This window comes from Aythya marila (assembly GCF_965140915.1).
Source record: "Aythya marila genome assembly, chromosome: 2".
Lineage (NCBI taxonomy): Eukaryota > Metazoa > Chordata > Aves > Anseriformes > Anatidae > Aythya > Aythya marila.
The window spans coordinates 70,633,820-70,646,350 of NC_139043.1; the positions used below are offsets into that span (position 1 = coordinate 70,633,820).

General features: G+C 37.0%; 1 protein-coding gene and 1 long non-coding RNA gene across 2 annotated transcripts in view; one reads left to right on the forward strand and one right to left on the reverse strand.

Moving 5' to 3' along the window:
- The window catches only part of LOC309875322, a 28,278-nt gene that overhangs the window by 11,139 nt on the left and 4,608 nt on the right, over window positions 1-12,531 (forward strand). The gene's annotated exons all lie outside the window — the stretch shown is intronic.
- CDYL (chromodomain Y like) overlaps window positions 1-12,531 on the reverse strand; it is a 103,392-nt gene that overhangs the window by 8,354 nt on the left and 82,507 nt on the right. The window contains exons 3-4 of the mRNA XM_082754645.1: window positions 2,229-2,485; window positions 1,362-1,534 (exon numbers count right to left, since the gene is read on the reverse strand). Of these exons, the coding sequence (XP_082610771.1) occupies window positions 1,362-1,534; window positions 2,229-2,485 (430 nt within the window). The remainder of the gene's footprint in view (window positions 1-1,361; window positions 1,535-2,228; window positions 2,486-12,531) is intronic.

Here is a 12,531-nt window from a genome sequence, read left to right on the forward strand (position 1 = left end):
GACAGGGTCCAACGGAGGGCCACAAATCTGATTAAGGGACTGCAGCAAATCTATGAGGAAAGGCTGAGAGCTGGGACTGTTGAGCCTGGAGAAGAGAAGGCTTGCGGTGGGGTGGATCTTATTGATATGTACAAACACCTGAAGGGAGGGTGCAAAGAGGACAGAGCCAGACTATTCTCAGTGGTGCTCAGCACCAGGACAAGAAGCCATGGGTATGAACTAAAACACAGGAGATACCATCCAACCATCAGGGAACACTTCTTTACTGGCAGTGTGACTGAGCACAGGCACAGATTACCAGTGAGGTTATGGAGTTTCCTTCCTTGATACAGAAGCATTTGTGGTATATTCCTGTGCCTGTATGGATGCTTAAGTGTTTCTCTGCTCTGAAACACTAAATATCTTTGAGATATTCTTAGTAAAAATACAGACATGAAACATGGATGGGAGAATTTCAGCACTTCAAAAGAAAGATGCTGACATTTCTTAGCTAACAGCTATCACATATAATGATAAAATTGTACATGTTTAGTGCAAGTACATGACTCTTAAATTCTGAGGTCTGTATAGAATACATTGTACATCATACAGTTGAGTCAGCACCTGTGAAGCAATCCTGTGCTCTGAACAACAGGTGAATTTTCATTTTAGTTTTAGATGCTGAATGTAGGGTTCTTACTTAAAAAAAAAAAAAAAAAAAAAAAAAGGATTTATTCATAATTTTAAAGTTCAGAGACATATTGGTAACTACTGAACGTAGGTCTCTGAAGGGGTGTTAGTATTCTGGAAATGTGCAAGAGCTATTCCAAGATCTCAAGCCTTCAAAAGCAGAGTGTTCAAATTATAATCTGCTTCCTTGTACTTATCCATACATTTCTTCTGTAAACATTCTTCTAGTTCGTAGTAGCTCAGCTCATTTTATTTAAACATTAGGTTTGGAACCTAGCACTGGGATGATGTTCACTACTATTAGTCTAATTCTGTGAAATATCCATCATTCCACTGCTCTGTAGGCACTGTATCTTTACTCATTCAGTGCACATCTTTTGTCTTGTGTGTTAAATTAGTTTTCCAGAAACTCCATGGCTGTTTAAGTCTTTTAAAATTGGTTTCAACTGGAGAAATATTATCATAATGCCAGTTTTCATAGTAAAATTTTAATGGTATAAATAGTGATGCATGAAATGACAACCCAAATAGAAATGGCCAGGGAGCATGAAGAAGTGCTGCACACTTATCACATAGCAGGTGAACATCTGAGGTCTTGTTGAATTAGAGACTTTTGAAATAGAAAAGATAAAGCAAGCCAGACTACACAATGAAAAATACCTATTCAGATGATTGAAGATAGCTTTACATACCTAATAGCTTCTGCCATCTTAGTGCTTTCCTTTTTTCTATCATCTGTTAAGCGTCGTATAAAATAAATAAAATCAAGACCACAGCAGAAAATGCTACCAACTGCACTAAACAGCACGAGTTTACTGTCATCTGCAGCTGCTGTGTTCAGTGCACTTTGGACTTCCTTCATTACCTGAAAAATCAAAAAATCATTAGAATCCTTTCATTATATCATTAAAAAGTAGCATACTGTTCTTTCCCCTCCACCATGAGAGATCTCAGTCTTCTACATCCTTAATTTTCCTCAGGATCCATTCAACCACGATATTAGAAAAGTTAATTTCTTTTCGTTATTCAAATATTAGAAAGTAAAACAGAAACAAAACAAAAACCAAGTGACCAAAAAAACCCACCCCAAACCAAAAAACCCCACCAGTATTAGAAGCTTTACATTTTGGAATTACATTACATTAGAAGCTTACCATGTAATTATGGTAAGATAACGAAAACATTAAGAAAAGATCTATTAGATGTTATCTGTAACTACAGAATTCATTCAGCATTTCTGTAATTTGGACAGCAGATGGCATATGCAACCAGTTCAGAAAAAAAGAAACTTAATTCAGGCTAAAGTTTGTTTCAAGTTACACTTGACAAATTGCCACACTTATTATAAAAGACAATCCATCAAAATATTCAGATAACGTAGCTAAATAAATTCATCAGAATTATACTAGAATTCAGTTGGATGTATAATATCTTACAAACAAAAAATCTAAGTGCCATTTTGCATACGCTCGTACCTGAATAAATGGTACAAATAAGGCAAATAAGAGATTTATAATTCTTCCTGTACCCTTACCCCCCAAAATCAGAATTGTTCTGACCTCTGGATTTAGTGAATTATTTTCCGATGATTTTGTTGATAGCAAAATGTGTGTGAATCCATCTTGTTTCCTAACAACAATGTCTCTGTACCGGTATGCGCTCTCCGTTTGTCGCACACTGAAACGTAGCCTTTTATCAAAAGGTTGATCTCTCCTGTCATCAATAAACCTCCGTTTGCTGGCTGTCACTCCTGTTACAGAAGTCTGTATGTTGGTTGTACCATTGGCTGCTAATGCTTCCATAAAGGTGGATGTACCTGTAAAATAGTTTAAACAGTAACCTTCCATTAATAACATCTTAATTAGTTCAGCAGTTCCAAGATCCCTATTAGCATGAAAACATGCTAGTCATTATTAAGAACACACATAAATATGAAACTCCCATGGAAGTCAATGCAACATTACAGAAATATACACAGTGCACAGAGCAAAAGTAAAGTGGTAAAGGGATCCAGGCAAATGAATTGTATGTTTGTGAGAAAAGAAGCAAAGCAGACCAAGAAATAAATTTCCTTTTAGAAAGGAGGGAAAAGTTTCCTAAATGTTCCTAATACCAACACGCTTCAGTAGGTTTCTACTTGTTTAAAAAAAAAAAAAAAATTAAAAAAATCACACAATGTACTAATGCTCTACTTATTCATTTTCCAACATTTTTAAGTGGTCCAACAGCATCAAGATCACAAAAAGAAAGCAAATGTCTTTTGTTTCAAAAACCACAAAAAATAATGAATGGAAGAAAATGACACCTGCAGCAAGTCAGATAAAGATCTTGATTGACAAGATCATATAAAGCATGGTAGTCTTTAAAGGAAGACAAAAATAAAGACTATATTGCTTTGGGAAGGAATCAAAACCCATGCAGTGATGGATATTTTAATGGATTCATAGACAATGAGATATTTCTCAAGTCTAAACAATTTTGCTATTAAAACTGGCAAATAGAGGATAGAGCATTATGTCTTTCTGGTCCTTTTCCCAGTAACTTAAATAGACAGAATTTGAAGGAATGCAAGTAAACAGGCCATTCTTCATAACACAGAAGGGACAGGTTTTTCTATAATCCACATTAGAGACATAATATCAAAAAATTAGCATTCATAAGAGAAAGTAAGAGAACATCTTGGATCTATTATCCATCTGTATGTTAAACTTTTAATGTAAACTATCCATAAAGTTTGTCAGATCAAAGTAATCGAGTGTGCATGAGGAATGGAATTAAAAATGTTGGAAAAATGCATCACAGGCCAAGATACAGGAGGTTTGAAAGTCTTTTGCTGAAAACAGAAGCCTAAGTCTACGTTAAAATCTTCTGGATACCTTCAGTCCTTATCTCATAGATATTCCAGAACATCATGCATAAAATGTCTTTTAAAAAGCAGAGTTAAAACACATTTAATTAGCCACCTATTTACATGTCACTGGTGGATCTTGCTCCATTCTTCATTAACTTTCTGAAGAAGATAGATTTGGAACATTCTAATATGTGATACTATAATTACCTCTTTTTATTTTTTTTTGTTTCTACAAGATACTTGAACCACTTGTTGGACCAGTGAAGGTGTTAAAAGACTCACCTAAATAATTTGAGTCTCCACATTTTGACTATATTCAAAAGTTGCTTAATTTTACCCGTATGAAGTGGGATATATAATCTTAAGACTACTGAAATTAAACTTTAGAACACTGTACATTTTTCTATCTGTATTACAGAAAATGCTTTCAACTATAAGTTTTAATTTTAGAAGTTCCTAAATAAATACACCTGATTGTGATTGTTCTAATTAATTAGGTAGGTTGCCTGCCAAAGAAGCTATGAAATAAGGTTTTATTTTACTTTTTGAAATCTTTTTTGTCATATGAGTAATTTAATTCTCTTACCACAACACTTTTTGTAAGGATAGACAATTAAGATTTTTCAATTGTTTAAAGTGAAAGGAGTAAGAAGCTGAATTCAGCTTGCAATCATCCTTAGAGAGAATAGATGTGAACAAAAGGAAACAGAAAAAAAAATATTTTATAATATCACAGAAGATTCATGTTTATTCCTGAATTTTCACGTCTTATCAAATTGCCTTTTTTAATTTCAGCAGAATAAAAAAAATAATAAATTAATGCAGACCAAATGTAAAATTGATGAGGGATGCTTTAGATACCTTACCCTTATAAGCTACACTGTATGGATTACACCCCTTTAAAAGGATTCCCTTCAAAGGGAATTTGCAGGAGCAACACTGCTGCCCCACGTTTCTTTAGGAAACTGAGATGAAATCGCATCACTATCCACAACGGTTTGTTTTTCCATATGAGCATTATATTAATACAACTGAAATATCATCTAATTTCTAAACTTTGATATAAGATCTTCTTGCTTCTGTCCTAGCTGTCATGAAAAAAGTGGAGAACCCAGAGAGCACAATAGACTAGACTAAGCCAAAAAAAAGGCAAACCACCACCACCAAAAAAAAACCAAGCTAGTAAACTTGCATAAGAACTTTGAGTAGATCTTTGCGCACAACTCACCCAGCTAAAGACAGACTCAAATAGCAGAAAATTACTTTTGAGTTTTAACAGGCAATGGTTATATGCTTCCTGAGAGGCAAAACGTTTGGCAAGATGGACCAAAATGTAAACACCACACTTCTCATGCTTATTGAATTGGCAAGAGACATTTTAGCTTTTTTATATAAATTTTGTCCACACTTGTCAATAGTTAGTTTCCAACCACAAACAAGGGACAGCTGCAAGGCAGTGGAAGAAGTCTCCTCCATCTCATCTTGTAAACACACTTTTAGGACAATTAGACCGAAACCAAAAGCCTGTCTGCTTTAGAAACAGCACTTCTGCACAGGGAGATTTAGCCAGCTCTTACGAGTTAGAGCATGGCATCCCCAGAGTTAAAACAAAGTCATCAGTATTTGTTACTAGCATTGTATGTTCGTGATGATCTACACCTTGAAGTGTAGGGGGCTGTTTCTTTGGCATCCAGTCCTTGAAAGTGAAGAAACAACCCAGGGATGTAAAGCAGAGCTTCATGATAAATATAAACAGGGAAGGGTTACATCACCAGGCAGTCTTGGGCATGTGTTGCAGCAAACGTGGATGAAAATAAAAAACATACCACAGAGAAGTAAATGTATTTCCATATATTTCCACAGGTGATAATTTTGCATTGGGGTTACTTATTTTCAAGTTAATTAGAACTATATTTTATAATTTTATAATGTGTATTTCATAACAAAACAAAAAGAAGTTCTCCATTTTAATGTTTTTGTAGAAGATAGCAAATCAAAGACAAACAAAGCACCATGACCCTCCCCTTAAAAAAAAAAAAAAAAGCTTGAAAGAAAGCAATTTATCCTGGATATCATCAACTAATGCAGAACAATGTTTGTTTAAAAAATAAGAAGCTCATAGTTACAAAAATAATCAACACAATGTGATCATCTTAAAGGTGAAGACATAGTACTGGTGCTTAAACCTTCAGCATACAGATGCAAAATTAAATTAGCAGTACTCGGGTTTTGTGGCTGTTGATCAAAACCTGGTAACAGTCACCATTTTCATGCAGCACTCTTAGAAGAAAAAGGTGGGCGGGTGAGGCTACGGGTAACAGATAAAAAACTGATCTTAGCCAAAAGGAAGAAATACACAAAATATAGGAGCTGAAAAAGGGGAAAACAGCTACGGTGTCACCCCATCCCACTGGCAGAAGACAACAATAACACAGATAAAAGCCATCTCCCCAAAATATGAAGGGGGTAACAATCAAAATGCATTACTGTTACTGTCTCACAAATTCTTGAGAAGTTTGGTTTAGTTCACATAGCCTGACACAGTGCTATTTCAGATGCCTGAGGAATGAGCATAGAAAGATGGGAGGTGTGAACAATGCCAACTATTTTCCTCAACTCCAGCCACTGCAAATTTACAGATGCCTAAAATTTTTATGTCCACAGTCATAGGGTGCACCCAAAGCCATTTATTCAAAGTCTCACCTCCCATGAAACTGTCCAATTTACTTTTGAAGCCACTCCAGTTTTGTCTTTCAAAAGGAGTTCTGGCAGTAAGTTCTGCAAGGTTTTTTTTTTTTTTTTTTTTTTTTTTAAATTCCTTCATCCTGTGAGCACATCCCTTCTCCAAACTGATCAATCTCTATCCACTTACCCTCTCTTCTTCCAGAAGTCATTCCAAGGCCCTTTTCCTCTGTACACCTTTTTCTCTTCTGCTAAATCTTGAAACAAATTGGCACACAATGTTCAAGATGGGGATTGTATAATGCAACATATTCAAGCCTCCTCTTTTGTCTTCAGTCCTTTTCTAAGATAATTTCTACTTTATTTTATTTTAAGCTAGCACTGAGAAAATGTTTGTAGGAAAACACCCAAAACAAATCCAAGGACCTTTTCCGGAGCAGTGCCACGTAGTCAAGAACCAGCCATTAGTTTTATGTTTTGGTAGAGGCAGAGTTTTTGTACTGAATTCTGTTTTGGCCCCCCTCATTACTTGGGATGCATCTGCACAGCAAGTAATCTCTCATTTTAATCATGCAATCACTCAGTATTTTGAGATGTGTCTACAGCGATCTTAGTGAGCTTCAGGGACCTTCACACCTTTCCTGTACAGTAATGCACCAACCACTTCCTCTCCTAATCTAAGTAACAAAATGGTTAATAAGAAGCACCCACTGAATCAGCAAATGAACTAACACCAGCAACAATAATTTCTTGAACTGTTAACTGCAAAAATAATGCTGTAATTTTAACTGATTTCAACTCAAGTATGGGAGAGGGAAAAGTAAGATCAGCAAAACTGATTTTAAAAACAAAAACACACAAAAAACAGTGCTGGAAGTTGCATTTTACGCCAACAAATAATGTCCTTTCTATACTTGCACTGTTTTGTACTCCCCGTATGTACAAATGACCAGACTTCATATCAGTTGTCCAGCACAGGTTGCCTCGTGTTCCCTTTTTGCCCACAAGCAGTGGTTTCTTGTCACACATTCATAGGTACTAGGAAACTGTAACTGTAAATACTGCTAAGCTTTCACAGTTTTAACCCTGCAGTACATCAAGTATTTCACATGAGACTCTAACCCCAGACAGTGATACTGCAATGCGAACTTAATAAACAACAGCTTCCAGTAATTTTTCCACCTCTGCTTCAGCAATTACAAAGGAAATATTTGCAGTGTATTGGCACAGATTATAGAAATTCAAAACGAGTTCTAAAAAACTATCAAAACCGTATGTGCTCCAAAGAGCTACTCTATACCTGTACCATTTTTTAATTTTTTTTGACCAATTATATATATTTGCAGCATTTACATTTTGGCATCAAGTAACAGTTGCAGCATCCTCCAAATATTTGTAAGAAGAAAATAACTCAATTTGTTGTGCCTTTCACCTAAAATACTGTTTTGTACCATGCTTCTGAAAAAGTGTTCAGAAGGTGTCTGTCACTTACAAAGGAAAGGTTCACTTCACATAAATCCTTCCAGGAGACAGCGTTACACTGACGCAGTGCACAAACCAGCCGTTTTTACCAACACTACTCTGCACAACCCCAGCATTAGAACAGGCAGCCTCAGACATGACCAGGAGGGGAAACAGTGGGACCTGGTCAAATGATGGGCTGCTGGTCACTGCCATCCCCTGCCACCGGGGCTGAAACCTCCTCAAACTCATGGTGTTGGGGGGAGAAGTGGGGATGTGCAGTCACTTTATCTTTTCAAATAAATTTAGCCACTTCTTGATTCTGTTGTAGGGAAGTAATTACATAAGGAATCACATATTCCTCAGCCACCTCAGGTTTCTGCAAATTTGTCAGCTGTCCATACATGAAGATTGCATGTTTTAGGCACAGCCTACTTGGTGAATTACTGTGGTGATTCTTGTGAAGCATCTGCAACAGGTAACTATAAGTTAGCAGTAGAGAGAAACAATCCTTCAGTGGCTACCAGGCTTTATTGTCAGTGTCTGTCTTCAACTTCTAAAAAGCCCTTAATCCCTACTCTTTTTCCTGTATTTTGCATGGGTTTCAAGTATCACTTTGAAACCTGTTAACCTACATTTCTTACGAGACACCATTTTTTGTGGACAAAGTTAACATGAGATGAGAAACACATACAAACACACACAGGTAGTAGTTCCCTTTTTGATTAAAAGTTTTTTAACCCCACACCAATGTGTGGGGTTAAATGTGACGTGGTCTTGGCTGCCACGTCACATTTAGAGCAATATGATCTACAGCAGCCATATTTTCCTTCTGTAGATAGTTTTCTCTCTATCTTCTGTTACTTAGAGCATCAATCAAATATGTTTACAATGACGCTGTTTGGAAGATGGTAGCATTGGTGGTCACATTTCACTTTAATAGGTTATAGACTATGCAATTATTTTTGGTTTTGAATGTCTTTCCTCCTCATAGTATAACCTCACAGGTAAATAGAAACTTGTAATTCCAACCCCCAAAATGCAACTAATAACATAACACTCTACTGCTGAAAGTGAGCAAGCATGAGAGAAAACTGGTAGAAACATTTCTTCCACCTCAAATTTTCTTTGGTCACTTTAAGACATACAAGTGATCATAACAATGTTTACATACTTTTAAAAAGATGTGAGCAACAATATATTAGCCTTGACATCTGCTAGGACTATGCATGTAAAAAACAACAGGCAAAACGTTATTAATGTAATTTGGTAACAAAGCTATTAAAAAGTCTGATCAAATTTTGCTACCTCTGAGAAGGAGCTATGTATTTTTATGCATAAGGCATTAATTAAGTAAACTTTCCACTTGCTGTCTTACGTTGCAGAAAAAAAAACAACAAAACCCTCCTAACAACTGAACAGGCTTTTCAAACCCATTTCCATCCTTATTGTTTCATCTGAAATATGTAAGCTAACACTCAACACATTATTTTTCTCCCTTATCTTGGCATCTAGACAAATTAGAATTGCTCTCTTCCCCCTTTCCACTTCTGTTTTAGACTCGGTTTGGAGTGAATTTCCTTCCATTGAATGTAGTCAAAATACTACTGATAAACGGGAAAAAAAGTGCATATGACAATTCCCATCGTTTCAGATGGTATTTAAGATGTTTGAAAGGAGAGGAAAAAAAAAAAAAAAAAAAGCCCAAGATGCTCTGCTATCATTCCAATCAAGAAATCCCAGCCATATTTCACAGTAGCATGCACCAAGGCATTTGATGAGGGAAGCAAAGAGTTATTTGTATTTCTTTTCCTTACAAATAAATACAAATGATAAAAACCTTCCCCAGGTTACTGACTCCTTTTTGAGGCCACTTAATACTGGGAACATGTCATAAGAAGAGCCCTCTCCTATCTCGTCCCTCGATATTCTCAGAGCTGCAGGTTATGATACCAGAGCATTCATTTGAAATGCTCTCAAATTTGAGAGTTAAGTAAGGACATCTCTTGGGGCTCATCTACAGACGAAAGCTACCACAAAATAGGCTAAGGTTTAAATGTGAAGTATACCCAGCTATTTCACACTAACTCCTGAGGTGAACACATTCTATATTAAGAGCACTTCATTGCAATTTAATCCAATTCCCAAAGTGATCTTAAAAAAAGGCTCTCTTCATGTGGAATAAGAGTGTCCTAATGTAAGGCTAGCCTAAAATAGATACTGGTAGAAGAAATCCCAGGCACTTTCCTGTATAGACATGAACTTGTACATACCCTGTACAAGTGACATAATTCTTGTAAGAATTACCGAAACTTCCAACTTCCTAAAACATTTTCTCTAACTTTTTACAAAAAATTAAATAGGTGGCAAAATAATTTTTTTTTTTTTTTTTGAAAACAACATGTCAATAAGTATTCACATTTCATTCTTATCACACAGATGCGGCTTTAAATACCAGACTTTGCAAGAACTCCATTCACAACCGTCCACAGAAATGTTTGGCATTCAGATGGAGGAAAGTACAAGGCAAACAGGGACAGAGGACTTTTGGAGGTTCGGGAGGCTGATGTGTACATATTGAGCTCTACAAGAAACTCTGATTTTTACTGCTCAGAATAGCTGCAGTAAACATCCCAGCTGCAAAAAGTTATCTCTGTTTTTACAGATCTATCCCAAGAAGGTACAGACATCTTTGCAGACACTGCCTGACATCTGTCATTAACAGCAGATGTCTTGACCTCCTGTGGGATGGTCACCAAGAAGTTCATTAAGAAGTGTCAGTGAACAGGTGACCTGAAGCTGTACTAGCTTGATGCACAAAGGCCACCTCCCAGTACGCAGCTGCACACGCTGTGCAACATGGCCAGCAATAACTTCAACCAGGGTAGTCTTCAGCACATCGTGTTGCTGGGTGGCAGTCTGTTCTGCAGCAGTACCCCTCATCAGAAATAGCTGACCTCGACAGAAATATCTGCCTGGGGTGGGAGGGGAAAGCACAAAGCAGGAGTCTTCACTTGAATCTTTTGAGTACATAGAAAAACAAACAAACAAACAAAAACTAAGTGTTTCCGTGCTGGCTGTTTAGTCCTGAGTCACGTGGTTAAGCAAGAGTGCCTGTAGCACTTCTGCTGCCTGAAGGGTTGAAGAGCAAAAAGCAACAGAGCTGGGCATTGACCTGGGGGGGGGGGGGGGCGGAAATGGAGGAAAGTATGGGTGGAAAGATCAGAGGTCTTGGTGATATGCAACACAGCTCTAGCCGTCTGATGAATGAATATGCATTCAGAAATGTACATGCCAAACAGGCTCATACTTTTGAATCTGAGGTACTCAACAGAGGAAAGTAATCTCTACGGAAGAATCAAGGATTTGAGCCAAGATCTGTGAAAGATCCTGCATTTAGGTAAAGCACAGAACAGCTATGAACACCACATCTAAAGAGGCATTCACAAATTACTCTGGAGGCAAATCTCTCCCCCAGTTTTCCCAGTATCCTGGGAAAATAAACCCACACGACAAACTGGATGATGAAAGGATGCAACAGGTGCTGGGTAGTCCAATGCACTGAACTGAAAAAGTGATTCAGAACATTATCTTGCCAAATCTGTCCTTTTTTATTGTTGGAGAGGAGTAAATTCCAAACAGCTTAAGTAAGTTAAGATGGGATGGAGAAGAGTAAATACACCCTCTGCTCTCAAGTTAGATATCATCTCTCCTGTTTGTTTTTGGCAATACCAGCTAAGATCAGTGTGTGTGAGGACATGTCTGCAGTGGAGAACACGTGGAGAATATCTAGAATTCTTCATACTTCCCCTATTAAAATAAAACAAGAAGAAAAGGAAGAGAAAGTCCTAAATTTAACAGTAGCAGGCTGACAGTAGAAGACTTGGAACAGATGCTTTGTATGAAGAAAACTTCAGCAATATCCTCTCTCAAGTAGGCAGGCAACTACTAGAAAAGAGGACATATAGGTCCCCACATCATCTTGCCCTGTAACTCAACCCCAGTACAAATGGGGTGCTTCTCCAGGTTCTGGGATTTGCAGAGATAGCAAAAATCTTGAACACTGCCATGTATTTGGGGAAAATGCCCATCAAAAGAATATATTTACATCAAATATTGAAATGGAGAATATAGAGGTAAATAAGCAAATAGAATAAATAAAACATGCCAAGAGTAAACCACAAGGCAATAACTACATCTGAAAGCAGCAAACAGAAAATGCAGCGCCCCAATCTCAGCCAGTAGCTGGGAAGAACTGAAGGCATTGAGCTGCCTTTATACTGCATGATGCATGGGTAGCGTTTGGGTGTGTTCTCTTCATATTGCTGACGAAAGAAATCAGCTTGTCTTTAATTGCTTAGGCTTTCAAAAATATGGTGCAGAGCTGCTAAGTGGCTTCCCTCAGGCTAAAGAGCAAGTCTGTATAGAAGTCAGGCTTAAAACAGTTACAGATGGTCCCAAAAGCTACTTTCCTTTGTAAAAATCTGCTTTTATAAATTAGTTTGTGTGTGTGTGTGTGTGTGGTTGTTTTTGTGTTTTGTTTTTCCCAGAAATTATATGCACCTAGAACAAAGTACAAATAAGAATATTGATACTATTGCTAGTCAGAACAGACAGCTAAGGAAGCAGTAAGTGGAACATTTGGCTTCAGCAGCACCAATACGAAACCACATTCCCTAAGATATTACAAAGACTAATATTAGGAGGCTGAAATCTTGAAGAAAAAATTCAAGAATTTAGGAAGTTTTAGATGTGGCAGAGTAAAACCAAACAAACAACGACAAAAAAAAAAATAAACACAAAACCCGATGTGGTTTAGGACCAATTTCAGAACAAGTTTAAAAGAGATAAACCAGTTAAGATCTATC